This window comes from Eucyclogobius newberryi, unplaced genomic scaffold (genome assembly GCF_026437365.1).
Source record: "Eucyclogobius newberryi isolate DKJ021-1_F unplaced genomic scaffold, fEucNew1.0.hap1 SCAF_11, whole genome shotgun sequence".
Lineage (NCBI taxonomy): Eukaryota > Metazoa > Chordata > Actinopteri > Gobiiformes > Gobiidae > Eucyclogobius > Eucyclogobius newberryi.
The window spans coordinates 2,028,764-2,051,416 of NW_027315735.1; the positions used below are offsets into that span (position 1 = coordinate 2,028,764).

The following is a 22,653-nucleotide window of genomic DNA, read 5'->3' on the forward strand; positions in this document are numbered from 1 at the left end:
ACCCTGAACTAGAGGAGAGCCCGGTCTGAAGGAGATCTCCGGGCAAAAGCTGAAGCGAAATGGCGAAAACGGGTGTGGGAAAAGCTGAAGCACCTGGTTCAACTGGGCGTGGGATGAAGCCTGTTGTGCAAGGGGAACTAGAGGAGATCCCTGCTCTAAAGGATATCTGTAGACGAAAGTTGAAGCGACCTGTCTTTACTGCGCGTGGGAGGTTGGGGAACTAGAGGAGATCCCTGCTGTAAAGGATATCGCTGGAGGAAAGCCAAAGCGCCAGTGGGAGGAAGTGTATATGGCAAGGGAGACTGTGAACTGAAGGAGTTCCACAATCTATAGGAAATCCAATCCACATATATACATTTTACAAACAGACCATTTCCAAAGCGCTGTACAACTTAAACTTAAACTTCCTATAAGTGATCTGTCCTTTTCCTCTGTATCTACCTGCGTTGCAAAAATGAAATTTCCCCATGTGTGGACAATAAAGGATTATCTTATCTCATCTTAACATTGGCGTGCGGTCAGGGCCATCAAGGCAAGCAGTGATTGACCAATAACATCTAAAACGACAGTGTGCCACAACTGTATAAATACATTCAAATAAGCCCGTTTCCCCCGCACTTCTGCTGCTGAAGCTCGGCCCCTGTCACGGTGACTCTGGCCCCTGTCACGGTGACTCTGGCCCCTGAGCAGGACTGTGTCGTTCATGTTCCGCTCTCCAACACTCCAACATGTGCCTTTACAACCCGAGCCTGATGGTTGTGCCAAACTGAAGAGAAGCAAAGCAACAGCAGCGCCATAAGTGACATAAAAACTAGCTTTTAGAGACAAGCCTTTGTTTGTCGGTTTGGCTCTGTTCATGTTTCTAAGGATTAGACGTTAGTTAGAAATACAGGTAGTACTTTAATAACATAGAACGTGAGCAGCAGCAGCAGCTTCTGTGGACATATTTTTGCCTATGCTATTCCTGCTATTATTGGCGGGATTGTCCCCAGTGGCTCCGCTAACAACAATGTTTTATTAATAGCTGTGTTTTACCAGCTAAAATGTATCCACAAGAGTCACTTTTCCAAAATAAACATTTGATTATGAATACTACAGAGCCATAATGCCTGGAGTGGTGCTGGCGCTGTTGTGTTACAATGGGATTAATTAATTTAGTAGGAAATGTGAGAAGGTCAGTGCATAATTTAAATTATGTTCCAATTAAAACCGTATGAGGTAAAGTTATCCATGCTTATCTATAGATCTATGTGCCATTTGGTTATTGCAATTGCATATCTTTTAGGGGTAAAAAACTGATTAAAAAGAAGTGTGTTTTCCTTTTTTTCCATTTTGAAGAGTAATTTGACAACAGATAATTGTTGATTGACAATAGATATAATGGAAAAAAGAAATGTTAAATGTCTAATACATAGAGGGGAAACAACACACAGATGCACTATGTAACGTTACTGCGAGAAACTTTAACTGGTGTGCATTCAATTTACCCAGGGAGAAAATAAGTCCAAAAAGATCTTCTTAGCTATATAAACATGTATTTAATAAATATGAAATAGTCTATTGTCTAGTTAGTCTAGTTTAATGTCATGTAACTTCCCAACAAGAAAAGTTGCATAATGCACTTTTAAACAATTTAATGTGTACAGGATGCTGTCTGAAGACTATTTTAAAAGGCTGTTGGTCCAATATATACAGTAAATATATTATACTGTACACTTTTGACAATTTGCAATAGGATTTGTTTTAATAATACATATTTAATACCAAAATCCAAACCACTACAGCTTAGAAATTCAAACTAGACGTATCAGTTTTCCTCCCCTGGCTGCATCCCTCTAAAATACAAAACAAAACCTGAGTTGTACTTTCTTAAAACGTGACAAAAGTAGATAATTATAAAACAAATCACTTTCCTGATGCATTCTGAACATCCAAATGATTCCCTTTGACGAGTTTATTAATGCTTTTCACAACTTTCCAAAGCTGGAGCAGACAAACAAACCTTTAGACAAACAAACCAACATTAGTTGCCAACGGTGCACTTCCTGTCAATAACAAACGCTCTCTGATTAGATGCAGACGGCACACAGCGGTCCAATTCTGACCCTAAAACCTGCTAATACAAAATATCTATTGACCAATAAGATATTTTGCGTGAAAAATCCCTTTAAATTGTACAATTCCCTTCACCTTTGGGATTTAAACTTCCTACACCAGTCGACTGAAGCTTAGTCTTGGTTGTTGTACATAAAACAGTTTCTCTTCAAGTCGGAATGAAAGTGCATGTAGCATAAAATTAAAAGAGATCTGCGCCGTGGCTGTTGGTTATCTGCCAAACTCAGTGATAAACACGCAGCTTCAACCGCCAACTCTGAGCTTATGCTAATCACACTTCTCTACAAAACCCCACACATTTGAGGCGTTTTCCCCATTTATATTTTGTATTCACTTTCATTCCCTTTTCCTCCAGGTCATAACTAACCTACATGCAGCCGGTGTGACTTAACGGGTCAAGCGTAGCATTGAAACTACCCACGGCCTGATGTTTGTCACCCATGGGTGCAGCCATAAGGAACGGACCGCTCCTATATGTGTAATGTCTCGCCATTGATTCCACCAGCCATTGCTTCTGCGCTTTATGGGACGTTTATATAGTGCGAGTGCAAATGTGCAGTAAAAGGAGGCGACAAATCTGCAGAAGGAATAGCTTATGACGCCTATGAATGAGTTATCAACCACTAGTACCCTTTCAATAAACATATAACCAACATTTGTTTCTTTTATTGTAAGGTTAGTGTATCCAGTTAATAATAATAATAATAATAATAATAATAATAATAATAACAGGAGAACATATACATGACTGCACCAGAATCTAAATTCCAGTTGTAGATCAAATAATGCAAAGGCAATTACTATATGAACAAACATTATACTCTTCTTAAAACAGGCATCGATGTTAGTGTGGCAGTTTGCAGAAACCATTCTCATCATTTTGTCTTTTTTTAGAATAATTAGTCTTTGTGTACTGGATGTAAATGAAAAGGCATTCATCAAAAAAGTATTAACTAAAAACAATAGTCAAATTTACTGTTTACTGTGTTACAAGTATACAAATAGTCCCCTCTTGGTCCAAACATTTAACTAATTATATGTATTGCAACCCACAGGTCTGTTGTTCTTGTTATGTCCACTTGTGTAAAACCATTGAGATGCATTAGTCGAAACAATATAAAAGAAAGTAAAAAGAGCCATGGGACAAACTGTTACTGTTAAACTACGAGTATCACTATATAAGACTCAAAAGGCGCTGTACTGGTAGTTTTACTGGTACTACTGTAACTACTGTACGCCATTTGGATGGTTTCTTTGACACCAGAAGCCAGTTGGTCCCTTACCCTTGTAGAAGCACTCCTCGCTGTGCAGGATAGTGATCTTGTGTCCGCGCAGGCAGGAGGCTCGGTGCAGCTCGCAGTGGTTGGGGTAGAGCTGTCCGTCAGAGCCACACACTGGTTTGTAGTGAGGCTTGCACTGGTCCAAACACCTGCACTCCCCCAGGCCAGTGTCCTCGTCCACGACGCAGTGACGACCCAGGCCGCAGTACTTATGCTCGCACGGTTTGGGGAAGCCGTTGTGCCCCATCAGACCTGCAAAGAAGCAGGAGATGAGATGAGCATTGAGCTGATGATTTAATGGGAGTTTTTGTCAGAGTAAAGTAAAGTAGTTCAAGCTAAAGACACACAGATGATAATAGACCATGAATATAACAAAAGGACTTTGCTGAATAACAACCAAACTCAACGGTAAGAAAAATGTATTTGTATCTTGGCCATATCATCAGGGCTCCAAACCTCTGCATCTGTATTCTAGAAGGGTTTATTGATGGCGAGAGAAGGTTTGAACTGTGAGCTCTGCCCACTTTATCCCAGAGTTTAGAATTCCAGAGCCTGTATTTTATCCTAGAGTCGTAAGCTTTGGCCCTCAAAAGACCCAAGTTCAAAAGGGTTTGGGCTGATGCAAACCCATCGACCACATTTGGGTGAGGTCAAAGCTTTGTTGTTGAGTGAGTGAATAATGAGCGTGTAAAACTGGCATCTGAGCAAAAGGCTAACAATTGCAGTTGTGATTCTCTGTGATTCTAATAAGAATCTACTGACACTAAACACATCACATTTTGAATCTTATACGGAGCAGAGGGCCACAGACAACCAGACAATGAAGTGAATCATTCAAAAATCATGGTTTTGATGAGCCTCCACACCTTTAATAAGACTTGGAACATTAACATTACGATCATCATTTGTCCAATTTTAGAGTAAAAAGTACTTTTCATTGTTTGGACAAACTTAGCAGGAAGCTGGAGGGCCCAAAAAATTGGTCTCAGGGCCGCATTTGGCCCCCGGGCCGTAGTTTGTGCATGCCTGATTTAGATGTTTCTGGAGAAGAGAAACGATAAATTACATAACTAGAAAATCTGCAATGGCTGAAGCCATTGCTGGAGTGTCTGCGTCTCTACCTCCCCCCCCTCTCTCTCTCTCTCCCTCTCCACAATACAAGAACATATAGTGTCTGCGCGTGATGTCACGCAGGCACTATAATGTTCTTGTATTGTGAGTGATGTCACAAATTTTGTATTATTGGGCCCGAGCGCCACAAGCTGGCGAGAGGCCTATTAATCTCGTAAGGCCGTGCAAAGCACGGCTGCAAAAGTGCGCACGTAGTGCGCACGAAATCGAGCGCGAAGCGCACGCCCACTTCCAAACACTCACTAACGCACTCCTTCACTCACGCACGCCCCGTGCATACTAATTAGTAGTAGGAAAATGGAACATTACCGTTGTAAACGGGCGAAGCCCGTGCAAAAGTGCGCACTAAACGAGCACTTTACATTGAGATGACGACCGCGAAGCGGTCGTCATCCCCATATAAAGCACTCATTTGCCCTAAGTAGCTCACGAATACGTTCCCCATCTCTTGCATGTTCCGTGCATATAAGCATGTAATGCAAAAATTGAACATTATTACTGTATAGAGGGCTAAAAACACAAAGTGGGCGGAGCCCACTCAAAATTAACGAAAGTACCCGTCAGTGACCAGGGACCCACACCATGAGGTAGGAAAGCGCGAGCGCTTTCCGAAAATGTATAGTTTATGATATTTGAAAAATGGGAAACATTGTTTTCGCATCGGAATATTATTCTTTCTTCTTCTTCTCGGGACCAACCCCCCTATTTTTCACCCAGTGAACATTGACGAAAAGTCACAAAAATTTGCACACCTCTAAAAATCGTGCCTCTCTACATTCTGGCTATTTCCCTTTTCTAAAATAAAATAAAAAAATTGGCGCGTCAGCGCCCCCAAATGTACCAAAAATGCATTGAGAGATGGGAAATGACCCAAAAAAAATCTGATCGTAGAATCATGAAATTTGGCGCAGAGGTAGATGGTGACAAGAGAAGAATATAAAAATATAATATAATATAAATAAAAAAATATTAATAAGGCAACGCCGTCCGCCCAACTACATGTCGGCCATGTTGCTTCAAAAATGGCTAAGCATGACTTGGGAGTTTTTCCAAACGTCGTACTTTTACGAACTCCTCCCAGGGCGTTGGCTCTAAAAAGCTGAAATTTGGTGAAAATGCTACTGAGGAGTGGGACATCAAAAGTTATTCAAATTACATTGACCCTGTCACAGTTTCTGTGGGTTTGGGCGAAGCCGCAAACTGTAGCTAGAATTTCAGAAATCTCCCAAATTTTACATTTCTGCCGTTTGCGCAGATAAAGTCCGAATTGCGTCAAATTAGAATCAGTTGTTAAACTCTTTGCCCTAAACCTACTTGAAGTGAAATTAATTAATTTGGCGCCACAGCGCCCCCTACAGATTTTATATGCAGGTTAAATGTTTAGTTTTGCGAAATTATCTGAAATTTGACACAAAACTCAATTTTGGCCCCATCAAAAAAGTCAATGAGACCCATGTCATAATTGTTATGGCTTTGCTGTAGCGATGACCGAAACCTCCCATGTTATTCCAATGGGGAAATCGCCAGAACATGTTTACACTTTAGACTTTCACCAACTCCTCCCCCTCAGGGCGTCAGCCCTATCACCGTGAAATTTGGTGAGACTCATCTTCAGGACCATCAAAAGTTATCCACATTTTTATTCAAAGAGTCACGGTGTCTGTGCGGCAAAGCCGCACATTTTGCCAAGAATTCAACATAAAATAGCTTTTTGATGGTAAAACAAAGGGGAGAAGATGTGACAGCGTCACAGATTCAGCAGTAGGCGTACTAAAACGACAATTGGGGAGCGTTAGCCACGCCCCCTCCTCTTGCGGCGTGGCGGCGGTGTGGCGAGGGCCGATCATTGCCGCTTGCGGTTATATTTATTATTATTATTATATTTTCCATTCCTCCCTCTCTCTCCCTCTCTCTCTCTCTCGACTGGCTCCGTCACAAAATTCTAAAGAATAAAGTCTAAAGAATTCCGCTGACACTCATAATGTCCAAATTCATTTAAATGGGGAAAAAGTACTAATACTTTTGAAGATTCTGCAAAACGTACAAGTTGTTCAAATGTCAAAAGTAATAGAACACGTACTACTGCGAAAGCGATCGTAATGAGGTATAACATGTTGAAATCGGTTGAAGCGTTGAGGAGTTGAAACTGGCTAAATGGAAAATCATGGAAAAAATTATAATAAAAACACTCACAATACAAGAACATAATAGTGCCTGCGTGACATCACGCAGACACTCAAATATGAAATAAACATACTATGTTATGGTGTAACATACTTTAATAAGGGGATTTGCTTCAGTATTAATTTGTATGTGACGGAACGTTCAATTTGGCGTAACTCATCAGCCAAGAGTACGAGTTTAAGCAATAAGCAAACTTCAACAGAAAAAGGAGCAAAGAAACCATTTAAGTAGAACGTAATCCAAGGTTGAAAAACATTGGAGAAAACTATGAATATTGAACCATTCTGGGGTCAATATATGTAATGTTGACCATGTACTCTTTAAACTCTCACAGCTGCTCCAACAGAAACCATTGTGTATGAAATGATAACAGCCATATCCTTTCAAAATAGAACACATAATACAAGCAGTAGACTCGACCCCAGCTTTTCCTCCAGCGTTTAGCTCCTGGCTCTGTCTGATGAATGAGGATGGGACACACGCTCCTGTAGCAGTGCATTGGACAATACGGCTGAGGTTTGTATTCAGCTCATCATAAATCAAATACACTAGCCATGAAAATAAATTCTAATGTGAAATTGCACTGTAACTTTTTATGGTTATAGCTAGATGCATATGTTATGTATAGCTGGCCTCCATTAATCCATTCTACAGAGAAGGTCGAGATATAAAGAGGTAAATACACTTGAAGAAGAGCCGTGCTAACTGATTTTTACAGCTTTGAAAAATAACATGAAGCAACACTGCAGATTGCACATTGCTAAGAATTGGTGTCCAACATAAGCGCGTCTCCAATTCTGCAGGTTCAAAAGTTTCCTCCAAGTTCATGAATTTTCTCTCAAAACCCCCAAAAGCATTTAGGCTGATCCCCCGAATCAAGATTCCCATTTATCTTGAATATCGTGGAACTGTTTTTGTTCAATCATTCATTTATTACCGCGTGTTCCCGTTAGGGGTCGCAGGTGACTGGAGCCTATCCCAGTGACTTTGGGCCTTAGGCGGGTACACCCTGGACAGGGTTAACGCAGAGACAGACACTCTGTTGAGTATTGCTTTCGACAAAATGCACCTGCTTCCTGAATGGTCAGGTGCATGTCACTTCCTTTCCTCCACAGCAGCAGAACCTTCTCCTCCCCCTCTAAAGCTCCTCCTCCTCCTCTGAAGCTCCTCCTCTTCCTCTGAAGCTCCTCCTCCTCACATCTCCTGTGGTCATCCCTCCACCAATGCCTGATTTCATCATATCTCAGAAGCTGAGCTTGCTTAGTACCTGGATGGGGACACGCTGCCTGGTCTGGTGCGTGAGTGCTGTGGTGGTCAGAGGGGCCGGTGGCGTAGATTGGCAGGCTCGCTTCTGCCAGTCTGCCCCATGACAGCTGTGACTAGATGGCGTTTACAAAGACAGATTGTGGAGTGACTGAATCAACCTCACTGCTCTCATTTATCTTTATTAGTAAATCTTATATTGAATATATGTATCACATCACAAAACTAATGACACAGAATGTATAAAAGTAAAAAGACCTTGTAACTTTTCGGTTGGAGGGTCGTCCACTGTCTTAACGAATCTTTGAATCTGATTGGTCAAAGTGTCGCAACAGGAATAAACTGCGAAGCAAACTTGTTAAATCCAGCCAGAGAAATGACTTCTTCCCCGTCCTTAAATACACAAAGTGTCTGCATTACCAGCTTTGTTTAGGGTCGTCCTTTTGACCCCCCAAACTACAATGCTGCGCTGGGATTGGTCAGGCCCACAGCCGCCGGGCCTAAACCAACAGCAGGAGATGGGACAGATGTATTCTCTAGAGTTTTTGAAACAAATATTGCAAGTTCTATGTGCTGTCGTGGCACATATTCATGTGCAATTACTGTCGTGATCACATGCAATGGTATTTATTTATTTATTTGTCTATGGGAGTTTTTATTTATTTGTAGGAGATCTTCTACTGAAAGTGTTTTTCAGACTTCCTATAAGTGATCTGTTCTTCTGGATCTACCTCTGTATCTACCTGCGTTGCACCAATGAAATTTCCCCATGTGGGACAATAAAGGAATATCTTATCTTATCTTATCTTAAGAACTCCTCTTGTGTGAACCAGGCTAGTTTTATGCAAAATGTTGAGGATTTTTCCCCCATCCAAAAGATATATCATTTACTTTGGACCTAAACTCTAATCATTCTGAAACCCATGGCTTGATAATCGGATGCGTTAATACCAAATACCGAACGTCATTTACCCTAACCCTCTCCCGTCCCTCTTTGCACTGTATCTGCCACTGACCCGACTGGAGCCGGTCCATTTGGCAGTTTATTAATTCTCTGCAGTGCACAATGATTATCCGACGCAGAAGAGTCACGCGGCCCGGCATGGCGCGCACCACCAGGGTCGACGAAGGGCGCGCTCATTTGTCGTACATCTGCATGCGCGGCCCACGCTCCGGACATCTACTGACAGCACTGACAAATGAGCAATATGCACCCGGCGCTTGCTCAATGATGACCTATTATGTGACAAAATGTGGACGGGAATGCACATGAGAGATGATCCCCACGGGCAAGTGATATGGAGGGAGAGGGGTGTGTTCTGAGGCAACTGGAAATGGAACTTATATGCAGAGCTCAGCCAAGGCATCGTCTCTGTCGTGCAACATAAATACACTGACTTTACTTCTTGGATTAATTAAAAAAAAGTCTTATTTCTCTCAACACATCCATTAGTTTGTCATTTATACAATAAATTCACAATTTAATGAAATATTGCATCCCTTAATAAATTTTTCCTTTTATTTGTTTAGATTTTTTCTTTCCATTATAAATAAATGTTACTTTCTATATTTAGTTGAAGCATAGAATCCTTTGAGGTTTTAAATCCCAGTCAGTGGAAGCAGATGAGAGCAAAATGAAAAGCAAAATATAAAGCTTGTTTGGCTTTAGCCGCTGAAATTTGAATTGTGTATGATTTGTTTCTTGTTACTTCAAAAGAAAAAGTAGAAGTACAAAGTAATGGTCCATGTATTTACTAAAGCTGCGTTGACGTTGTAGAATTTGATGATGTCATAATCTCACAAGGTGGGACGGGTTTTGTACGTGAGATTTACAGTTTTGGATAGAAATATGCAGAAAAGCACAAACGTTGAATCTTCTCATTATTTCTTTGGGATTGGCCTCACAGTCCTCGAAGTCCTTTCAACTGACAACAATAGTCTTTGAAGTTGAATACTAGAACCACTTTGAAGAACAAATCATTTCACTTTTGTTTATTCATTCTGACAGTTTTTGTTTCATGTCGATAGGCTCAGTAATTACAGAGATATGAACCATAAACCAGGTCAACAAATCTGCACTGACAAGTTAAACCGTGAATTCTACCTGAGAATTCTGACCTGACATTGTTGTTGTGGCTGGCAGCGCCCATCGCCACACACTGTAGCCGTACGTCTGCAAAGAATCTTTTACGCTAAACCGTAATAAAAAGGGGGGAAAAGAGAGAAAGAGAGTGAGAAAGAAAGTAAAAGCAATCCGACTTTAAACTATAGAATGTTGTGATGTCAAGTGAATCCAACCATAAAACACAGAAGAAGATTATTTATGTTCAAAATATATCACAAACTAGAAGTACAAACTAGTACTTCAAACATGTTTTCAAGTAAAAGAAAATAACTGAGAATGTAACATCTGATTTATAATGTAAATTATTGCTATTATTATTATTATCACTTACATATATTTCAAAAACATACTTGAAACCAACATTTTCAAACCATTAATTATTGACAACATAGAGCTTCTGCCACTTGTAGATTAACTCACATTCCACAAACTAAATCATATACCAAAACAAAAACAAAAATATATTACTCAAGCATAAATAAAAATATGGTGTCTGAAATCTTGTCTGAGAAAAAAATATTTAAAAAAGTTACCCAGGAGAAAATGTAAGTGAACACTCTCCACCTCAAAGGGCTCGAGCTTGAGAAACGCATCCATCACATTTGGCACCACTCGGCAGATCTCAGAACATCATGTCGATATTGAGTTCAAAATGTCGGCTACACAACATACATCAATATGAAATTACACGGCGTTATTACCATGTTATTCAGGTGCTGATGGTGGTGTACAGTCATATACAGTCATTAGTGTGGAGCAGGTAACAGAGCGTGGTACAGCCGGGTCCTGACATATGCACGAGCACGCCGCCTCATCTGAAGGCCATCGCACTGCACTGCATTCATAATCAGCTCAACGTGCACATCATAGTAACGCGCTCACACAACACTAACATCGGGTCACCACAAAACAACAGCTATAGGACGCTAGAACCTGACAAAAAGGTGTTTTAGGTCACATTCACAAAACAAACTGAAGAGGACTCGGTTTGACTGGGGACCAAAGATACAACATTGTCTCTTTGTCTGAGCTGGTCCGGCTCGCGTTCACGATACACTTTTATCAAACAAACAAAACATCTCCCCGTCGCCTGTAGAGGCAATATCAAGGCTGAGGGAGAAGCCGGAAGTCTTTGGCTTTGCCGATTTACCCCACAACCTGCCCCACACGTGCTAACCTGCCTCACAACCTGCCCCACACGTGCTAACCTGCCTCACAACCTGCCCCACACGTGCTAACCTGCCTCACAACCTGCCCCACACGTGCTAACCTGCCTCACAACCTGCCCCACACGTGCTAACCTGCCTCACAACCTGCCCCACACGTGCTAACCTGCCTCACAACCTGCCCCACACGTGCTAACCTGCCTCACAACCTGCCCCACACGTGCTAACCTGCCTCACAACCTGCCCCACACGTGCTAACCTGCCTCACAACCTGCCCCACACGTGCTAACCTGACCTACAACCTGCCCCACCTGTGCTAACCTGACCTACAACCTGCCCCACAAGTGCTAACCTGACCTACAACCTGACCCACCTGTGCTAACCTGACCTACAACCTGCCCCACAAGTGCTAACCTGACCTACAACCTGACCCACCTGTGCTAACCTGACCTACAACCTGACCCACCTGTGCTAACCTGACCTACAACCTGCCCCACACGTGCTAACCTGACCTACAACCTGACCCACCTGTGCTAACCTGACCTACAACCTGCCCCACAAGTGCTAACCTGACCTACAACCTGACCCACCTGTGCTAACCTGACCTACAACCTGCCCCACACGTGCTAACCTGACCTACAACCTGACCTACCTGTGCTAACCTGCCTCACAACCTGCCCCACACGTGCTAACCTGTCAGCAGAAGAGGAGTCGGGATACCCAGGGCTCCCTCGGAATGCCCAGGGTACAGAATGCTGTTTTATTTAATTCTATTGACATTTATTTAATCAGGAAAGTCCAACAGAGATTTAGAATCCAGTGGAGTCCTGGAGCCTATTGCACATGTTTTAGTGGAAGTGAAAACAGGCACGATCACTCCGGTATATAGTATACACTATATGGGATATAGTATACACTATATGGGATATAGTATACACTATATGGGATATAGTATACACTATATGGGATATAGTATACACTATATGGTATATAGTATACACTATATGGGATATAGTATACACTATATGGGATATAATATACACTATATGGGATATAGTATACACTATATGTTGCCCATATTATAAACACTGAAGGGTATGACATTACCACATTTACCTGTACATTACTGGACGAACATAGCCCACTTTTGACACGTTAAAGCCAGCTTTATGGTTGCTACTTTAGCTTGATAACTTGTTATTTTGTTAAGTATAATCACTGGAAACGTGATATATTCCTGCCTGATCATCAGTAATTATAATGAAAACTGATTTTGACCTGCTGTTACTATCATGTCTTTCTGCGTCTCATTTGTCCCTTTGTCGATCTCACGCATGAGTTTGTTTGGATCCTGAGCCTCAGGTAAGCCTCATATTTAATACAATGGAATTCTACCTAAATGTAAAAATATTAACTACAACAACACAAGAATGAAAAAGTAGCTTACACAGAGTAGGATACAAAACCTGAGTTCACAGACTGGATTCGAAATGTGTCCAGATGATACATCAGAGTAAGTATAAAAAATGAAGCAAAATGATCTAGGTCCAGCAAATAAATAGATCTGTGAACACCAGCAAGGGACATGCAAATAATTATAAATGATGCATTATGTCAACAGCTGTAACATGTAACTCTGAATATGACTGACGACCAGTAAAGATACAGATGAAACTACCAACAGAACACGGAGCCAGGAGCCAAATCTGAAATAGAACTTCAAACCAGAACTGCAATTTAAATAACAAAAAGACAGTAAGTACTTTCAAATTAGAATACAAACTGGATTTCCCCACAGGGATCAATACACTATACCTTAATCTTAACCATCAAGGGTATGCAAATCAGAAGAAAGGTGAACACTTGCAAGGACATACGACCACGCCAACACCAAGGACATGCGATTGCGCAAGAACGGGCAAATCAGACAATGGCATCTTCTCCTGTCAAATGTCACCGATGTCTGAATTGATGAGGTGTGATGCTTGTGGGTGAAGCAAGGAGACCTTAGATGAGACACATTTGCTCTTGGCTTGTTTCGTCACACCTCATTAGATGTTCAGATTTTGCGATGCAACATATTAAACAGCGTTCATTCAAAAGTGTTCGGTAGTGTTCAAGGCTCAAGTCACTTTATTTGTACCCGGGATTTGTTCTGGAGTGGTTGCATGGCACTCGGGCTCCACCAGTCCAGCAAAAAAACGTACTCAAGTATTAGTAGTATTAACTGATAAATAAACCATTTAGATATTAGACATCACTATGAGAGTTTCTTTATAAAGTGACAGCAGCAGGAACAAAACTATTTGATACCGTTGCGTTTAGATCTTGGGACTAAAAGTCTGACGGTGTAAATAATGTGAGAAATGTATTCACCCTCAGGGGCCTCACAGCTTATCGGGTTCTTTCACAGCTCCGTTTGTTTACATTTTAACAATGATATTGCTTAATACGTTCAACCAGATCTATAGTAAATATTAAAACTGTATTTTCCCCATGTAGAAGAGGCGTGGTCCCTGTTCAGACTTCTTAACCAGGCCACGGATAAAACGGACTTCAGACAATGGATGGATGGACAGATTTACTCCATTAAACCCCATTTCACCCTGGCATAAGCACATAAGTGATGAACATACAATATAAAGGAATCAACACTGTACCAGTCGCCTGAAGCCACTAAGTCGTCTCCTTTGTACGCCTTTTGCCTAATGCACCTATTATGATCCAAACACAGACCACATTCACAAGCATTAAGGAGCAAGTACTATTTTTCAGCCGGATAAAAACTGCCAAGGGACAGAATACGGAACACATAATGGGGTAATTTGGCCAATGTACAGTATTCAAGCTTAAAGCCTGGTGATTCACTCATCAGTGCCGTCTTGCCACAGCAGCTGACTAAAACAAACACATTAGCAACGCCTGGAACAACAAGCTAAATGTCATGAAATGTTCTGATGGCAAATTAATTTGTTCGCCCACGGATTCAAAAGGTCGAGGGTTTGATGCCCGGCTCTAGTGCGCGATGTTGTGTTTGGGAAGACAATTACACCAGTGTAACTCCAGTGTGTGTGTACACTGGGGTCTGAATGAGGTCATGAGTGAGGGGTTAAGGCTCCAAGGAGATGGTCCTGAGGATTCATTTGTGTTCATTGTGTGTACAGTCGCCACAAGAGGATAGCTCTGATTGGACTCATTCTCCATTCACCAAATTATCTTTCCATTTGCCTTTAACTCAAACAATCCTCGGCATATTTCTTTTATTCGTAGCCTGCTTTAAATTTTAGCCTTCCAATTCCAAAAGTGCCTCCTATCGCCAAAAGCTGTAATAATCCAGTCCGTGCAGTCCACTTATATGATACAATGTGCTCAAATTGGGTTCACGACTACAGTTCATTACGTTGGTTAAACACATGCTTTGTTTGAAAAAAAAAGTTCTCAAGTCCAACAAACTCCTCGCAAGACCTTTGTCCAAAACTATAAACTTTATGTAAAAATCTTACCAAGTGTATGCAATGACAAAACACTTTAACATGCCTTTATTTATGGATCACAAAATTAATATTAGAGACGTGTCAATACATCGGCCCAGTATCGGTATTGACCGATATTCACGTCATTGAGTAAAATCGGTATCAGACAAAAGCCGATATTGCGCTCGGGTAATGAAAGAGTGTTAACCCACGACAGGCTGCACAGAGACAGGTATATTCAAACAAAACAAAGTCTAATCTTGAATCCACTCAAGTAGACCCCAAAATAATAACCACAAATAACTTTAGGGTGAATGTTTTAAAGGGGAGAAGAGCTCAGTCTGAAAGAGCAGGAGGAGGCGCTGCTGAGGAAGCAGAGCAACACGATGATGACACACAGAGACATTAAAAGAATGGGAAAGTGTGAAGGACACATTTACTCTAATAAAAGGATAATAATATTACAGCCAATGCCCATCTCTAAACATAGTGCTAAATAAAATACAGACCAGTCAAACTTTCCTTGTTTTTACCCCAAGTGTTTTTCCAAATTTTAAAATAGAGGTTATCCTAATTAAAGAAAGAACGTACAATATTACTTCACAGCACAAGGTCTACAAATAGAAATGTTTTAAATGACCAAACATACATAGAAAATATTGGTCTAACATTGATTATCAGCCCACTCTCCTCCCACAACATCAGTATCGGCCTAAAAAGGTCCATATTGATGCATCCAAACTTAACATGAAAAAGTCAAAAAGACAGCATTTTTGTACGTATACCCCAACGAAAAGTCAAAGTATTTTCAATTTCAAGTATTGTATTAATACTGGCCATTCAGACTACCGGTAATGAAAAGTTTTGTTTTGTAAAAAGTTGTCCACATAAACTCATTGTGCATTTAACCTCCTTCAATATGCTCTCATAATCCTGTAAACTTGCTGAACAAAAGAATATATTATGCTTGTTTATTGTTGGTAAAATTTTTTAATCAGAACGCAGTTAGCCGGAATGGCAGACGCACAGCTGTCACACGGAGGTGTTGCCTTGTCACCTGCTGAACCCTTCTCTCCTCCTTTAAAGCTGCATGCTAATTACAACACAGCTCTGGCACTTCCGTCGGCACAAACAACCCAGGAACCCAGGAACCCCAGATATAGCGTGTGCTATATCTGGCAAAAAAGCACTTCCAGCACAGCAGAGAGCCGGCTTTAAACATTGATGACTTTCCTTCCACCTCGATGGGCCCGTTCCACTGTGCATTATTTAGAAAGCGACGCTAAAGTGGGAGAAGATGTCACTGTGTGTTAAAAAAAAGCTGTCGTTTCGCTTTCCGTGTGCTCGTTTTACGCAGATTACAGTTTTTGCTTGGAAATGTTCATAATTCACTAATATAGCTCATAAAAAGTACATTCTAGATGGATAGAATGGCGCGTGTGAAAGGATGATGGGGAGGGTGATAAGCCAACTTTAAACAGTAGTATGGTTCTTCCGCTTTGCAGCAATAATAACCACAGTTCTGGTCATTGCAGTTGCTGAACCCATGACTGAGAACAGTATGTAAAGAAGTTGGGCTCCCTTATGGGCTACAAGTCAAAACATCCTTTACTGTAACCATAGATATTCATAAACTGCCTTTCCACCCTCACTAAATGTGCATAAGAAAAGTGAATAACAAATGCAAATGTAGTTTAGTTTCTATCCAAGCGTTAAAGTAATGGATCTATTGAAACATGTGGATAGGGTCCTGCGAGCTTCAACATGTCGCTCGCGGCTCCAGTGCATTAGAACTACAGCGAAAATGTCCCCTGGACAAAGAGCATTTTCCCCCTAGAGCGCTGTTCGCTTCATACTTTTTAATACTTTACAACAAACTATCCCGGAGTTTCTTCTCTAATGAAGACAGCGCGTATGTGTTTCTGGGCGAGTTATAGTTGGCACATGTTTTGTTTTTGGAGATTCAAACCTTGTCACGCTAAGTTTGTTTAGCTCTGCTTTTCTGGAGGATTTAGGGCAAACAATCAGCCTGATGCATCATGTGGATTATGTTGTCTTTGTTCATCACATGTGTCCGCTCCGGTGCGCCTGGTGCACGTCCGAAGTCCGACGTTCACACAAGTTTTAAAAGTCGCTTCATGAGTTCATGGGACTAAAAGTGTTTCCAACTGTTATGTACATAGAATAAAATCCGCCTCAAGTGAGCGTATAAACTTTTATGCGAATTAAGGGTTCCATTTCCACCTCCTGTTACTTATGCAACACTTCAAAATGTGCATTCCAAATAAGGGGGTGGAAACCCACTTAGAGACTCGGAAGTCTCGCTCTCTCTCTCTGCCTGTTGCTTAGACATATAAAACGTTTATTTCATTACATTTATGTAACTGGTCTCCACATCAGTAAAATGTAAAAGAGGATGTTAAGTGTCACTAGATTCTAACTGAAGCTCAGAAGATTATACATCTCAATTTAACATCAGTTAGCCTTTAGCTCAGATGTCAGCTTTACACGCTAATTATTACCTCAAATAAAACACCAAAAGGTTAATGCCCTCAATGATGGCTTTAAACGAGGCTTTTACCCAGGCAAAGTAAGAACAGCTCCATAAAAAGAAAGCAGGTGCCCTCTACCAGAAAGAATCTGATTTGTGGAGACATGTCCCTTTCAAGTTTTTTCACTACTTTATAAATACCGTACCCATAATAAAATATTATTTCAGTCTCTATTTTTATTTTTTTTACTAAAATCTTACACAGGGCTTTAAAGAAAACCTAAACCAATATCTATGAGCTTCTTTCAACATTTTAAACTACTAGGACACTGACCGGCTAAACTGTGAGAGTTGTGCGGGCCTGATCCCGCGGGTGCCGAGCTGAAGCAAAAACTATCTGCGCTGTGTGAAGTCTGGGACGACCATGATCCATGGGTGGGACCCATGCTGCTGCCACCAGTTCCCAACTTGCGGACATCGCGAGCTACACCACCGACGCCTCCCGGACCCGGCGGCCTTCCTCATCGGTTCCCGGCGGGAACTCTGAGAGCGTCGCTGGTTCCAGCAGGGAGCCAGGCCCAAGGCTTCGGAGAGCTCCACGCCCATCAAGAGCTCATGGCCTATGGCCAGGTCACGCAATGGTGACAGGGCACCGGCTCATTCGTGGACCTAAAGAAACAGTTTTCTTCTGCCCGCGCTCAGCCACATGGCTCGGCTGTGAGGACTCGCCCCAGGCAGCTCCATTTTCCTCCACCGGCCCCTAAACCTCCAGGGTAGACCACTACACGAGAGTGCAGCCACCTCCACCTGCCGCTCCAGATCCATCAGGAGCCTCCATGACTTACCCCCCCCCACACACACACACAGACGTCGGACCAAACTGCTCGTTGTGAGTCGGGAGGTTCTGCCGTGCCCTCCCAGCGCACGCAGAGCTCGAACACTTGTCGTGAGCTGGGGGATCCACCTAGTCCGGCGTGAGCTGGGAGGCTCTGCGCCGTTGGCTTCACGCGGCCAGTTGTCTCTGGGAGCTCAGGGGGGGTCCCACGGGGGAGGCACAGGGCCACACATAGAAACCCACGGTACTCGCCCTTGGATCATCCATGGTGAGAGACGTGCGCGTTAAAACTGAAAGGACTTTACTTCCCTGATCAACACTGGAAAACTGTCATTTCAGGTCCACTACCAGCGCCTGCTTTGGAGATGTGAAATCCAGTCGCCTCAGACAGTTGCATGTGTGGCTTAAATCATACTGCGCTGCCATGCAAATACTGGGTGTTGAAAATGTTGCTGCTTTTTTCAAACGACTTGAACTGTTTGGATATATATGGATCTCGCCTTCTCTCTTTTAACATCGACCTCACTCTTGCATCTGCAGCAGTCTATGTGTGACGATCAGGTATGGCGACTTCAACTCCCCATGGACCTCTTAAAATACCAGTCAGGATTACGAGGAGCACATGAGTGTCAGGGCTTCAACCTGCCCAACACTATTGGACCTATGCAAATGGGAAAAGAATCAGAGGACAATTGTGCAGTGAATAATAAATGGAACAAACCGGACCGAAAAAACTACAAATCGTATCTAATCAACATTAACGTACTAAAAGCCTGCCCCTTCATCAAATACTCAATCCGATAATGTTCTAAACACTGACTTAAATATAGGAACATTTAAATCAAAAAAAGGTCTTCAAATTATTCACATGGATGTGCAAAGTCTTCAATCAAAATAGACTTTATTAGAGTGTGGGTAAAACAAAACAAAAAGGATGAAAGATAAAGGAGTTCCTCAAGGCTCTGTCCTTGGACCACTATTTACAATTTATACAAACTCAATTGGCCATAATCTAAAACACAGTAGCATCCACTTGTGGAGATGATGCTATTCCGGATGCTACGGCACCTTCTGCTGCACAAGTGATTCAAAATATTCAAGTAGATTTTCACTCCATCCAACAAAGCTGTTGAATTAAAATGATTAATCTATTCTTAGGCTTGATGGTAATTATGATTAAACAAGTACCCCATTACAAATACTTGTGCATCTGGATCGATGATAAACTCTCCTTCAGCAAACACATACAAGAGCTGACAAATAATCTTAAAGCCAGAATGTCATTCTTCTTTAGAAATAAAACATGTTTCTCTTAATTGTAGAAAACGGTTAATCCGACATTTCTCTCAGTTCTAGATTATGGTGATATTATGTGCATACAAGGTATGAGAAAACACTGCCTTTTGTTTGTGTCTAAGGCTCTAGTTTTCATTTTGCCTGATTATTTATCAGGTTTATTGCACATTAGTTCAAGTATTCACCGCTTGTGGACTCAGGACATGTTTTATCTTACAATCCCATCCTATCAACACAGAGACAGGAAAAAAGGCTTTCAACAACTGTGCTCCCTCCTGTGGAACGAAACAGAGACTTTTTAAATGAAATCATTGTATGTGTTTTAATGATTTTAATGCACTGGTCAAGGAATACCCCGTGTTTGTTTATTTAGCATTTTGGTAAACCATAAAAAAGATAACTTTTCTCATTGGGTTTTCCCTGTATAAATGAGTGAAATGGTTGAAATGAGCTTATAACCATGTTTTAAGGGGAGCTTCCTCTGACTTGTATTTTAATTGATTCATAAATCCGGTGTGGCCCTGCATTTGAGGCTTGAGTGCTCAGAAAATCTCTTCAATCTCTGTAATTCTTTTGAACAGTATTGACTCCAGGTCATAAATGTAGGGTTCTTACATTGCCATTTTTCAAACGTAAAATCAGAAATGAAATCCACAGCTTGATAAAAAAAAACAACTCTAATATCTATATTATACCCACGCTGTCCACAACAGGACATCCATTTGACAGTTGTACAGTTTGTCAAGCTGTTTCAATTCAATGTTTTTCTTTTCCATTAGTAGGATCCCTCCATGGGAAACTATTTTCATTACCATAAAATGATCTGACACGCATGTAGTCGCCGGTATCAAAGGCAACTTTCCGTCAACACTAAATTGTCCTTATTTACTAGCTAAACTGAAACAAACAACAATCATAAATGTACTTTATACAACTTAGTCACAATTTTAGTCAGTTATTTGTTTATGTCTAACTTGCTTTGTTCTTTCAGGATTGGAACTGCACAGTTACACAGCCACTGAAGGATGAAAGAGGACTAAAGCGGTAGCAAAGATAGATAAATGGATCGACAGAAAGATAAAAAACAGTTCCAAACGGTCTAAGAACAAAGCCATAACGTTCTGTGAAGTAATATTGCTTTACTATGCCACAAGTACTTCCCATTTCATTTGCTAGATTGGATAAACCTTTAGATGACTTTGCAAAAGAAGGTCATAACTCCTTTTGAAAGTCAACAGAAATGGGAATATGAATAATGCATTTGACTTTTTTGTAGAGATCTGGCACTCGCGCTGCCTTTGCCATCACTCAATTCCACTAAAAAGGAAGCAGCAACAAAATTAGTGCATTTTGTTTTAAAGTCTTAACTATTTAAAGGAAAGTTGGCAACAGTTTTGACCTGACCATGTGCAGCGAAATACAAAATTATATGATGACATTTTTGACCTATGACATTTCATCATCCAAAATACTCTGGGAAATTGGAGAAAAGCCCAACTGTAAATTCAACTCTACAACTACTATGCTTATTTCACAGCTTAATTAAAAAAAAATAATGAAAAATGATCAAATCTAAAATCTGCTACTAATTTCATGATTGAGTTATTGTGACATTCTACAGTTGCAGTTAATTAAATTGGAAGCATATACGGTTCAAGGCAAATGTTTAATTACACTTTTTAATTGAACTAAGTCACATAAAGTCATAGAACTATTCATATTCAATAATCTATCAAAACTTGTCACAAAATCTTATAAAAACAAGCATGAATCATGTGATTATGTAAATGTTTGCTTGCTGATTTGAAGATGAGGAATCAAATTGCACTTGTTTCCTTCTGGTTTGGAATAATGTCTTTTGATTGATGGATAAAAGCAAAAACAACCTCAAATCTTCAAAGCTGTTTTTTGAATTCAAATATGTTTTGCTCACATCTGGAGTCTAATGGCATAGCTTTGTTGGGAATGATTTTGTGGATGAGAAGTGAAGGCAGCAAACAGATGTTAAGAGCCGCAGAAGTAAATATTATACAGCACTTAAAGCAAAGACACATTTCTGCCATCATTGTGTATCACAGACAATAAAGACAGCGTCATTAAATATAATATATAACCCCTCTAATCCCAATCTTAACCCTTAATTAATTTAATTAGTACATTTAATTACAAATGAATTCATTTTTTATATTTACGAATACATAAATAACCATCAAATTAGTGTGACTATTAAAATGTCCAATGGAAATGCAGAAGGTTTAAGGAATATTTGTCACAATGACATCAACTTACTGTGAAGGTGTTGTTGGCTATAGTGATTTTAATATTATGCTGAAAGAAATAAAAAAAAATACTATATCTGCTGTCATAGCTGTAGGAACATATTTTGTTTCGGGGTGCTGAAAGGAAAGACCAAAACCAGGGCATGTATAGGCCCATATGTAAAACTTTGGCCTGCCTAGGCTCTAATATGATGCATTTGATGGCCCCAAACCCCTGAACACTGTTTAAATACATATTTAATCTGACTATCTACACTTCAAAAAGGGGGTTGCTTCTTGCTGCTCTGTAGCCCGTGGGTCAGCCGCACTGAGCCAACCCAGCCACTGAGTTGCATGTTCGGAGTGGTAAAAGGCACACTCCGAACATGGGAAGAACCACACGTGCAGAGAACAATCAACTCGCACAGCAGAAGCAGCGAGAGACAGCGGCGCTCACACGTACTGATCCGTCTTCTCTGTCACTCATCAAAGAAGCTGCAGTGTCTATATGATTTAACACTCACATCACACTAAAAACTGTCAAAATAACACTGTCAAATCAACCAGAACTAAAAAGAGAAACAGGCAGCTACTACTGCTAATGATATGTCTGAATATTAAGCTGTAAAGAGACAAAATATTGATACTTCTGGACGTCTTGAACAGTAATACAAGGCACATGAATGCACCAGAGCCCCGTCTCTCTCTGAGCGCCTTCTCTCATACCTTTGCCTAGATGTGGCTCTCCTGAAGCTCCTGCTGCTGCTCCTCCTCCCGCTGCCCACGGAACTTCAGACTGCTCCTGTTAACTTTCTCCTCAGTAGTCCATCCTTAGGAATAGCAGGGCAAAACCTCCTTTAACTGAACTCTGAAACACTGAATGCTAACCCTAACCCCGCAGAGCAAAGGTTAGAGAAACACTCTGTGCATCCAACGTGATCCTGTCTTTGTGCAATGTATCAGCACTTACTGTAGCTTCACTGACACTCACAGAAGATGCCCATATGATGTCCCACCATATGAGCACATAGGCCAA

The 22,653-nt window shown here is 41.1% G+C and overlaps 1 protein-coding gene across 1 annotated transcript in view; it reads right to left on the reverse strand.

Annotated features, from left to right (window-relative positions):
- The window catches only part of fstl5 (follistatin-like 5), a 359,931-nt gene that overhangs the window by 233,532 nt on the left and 103,746 nt on the right, over positions 1-22,653 (reverse strand). Inside the window, exon 4 of the mRNA XM_072434789.1 lies at positions 3,399-3,647. Within this exon, the coding sequence (XP_072290890.1) occupies positions 3,399-3,647 (249 nt within the window). The remainder of the gene's footprint in view (positions 1-3,398; positions 3,648-22,653) is intronic.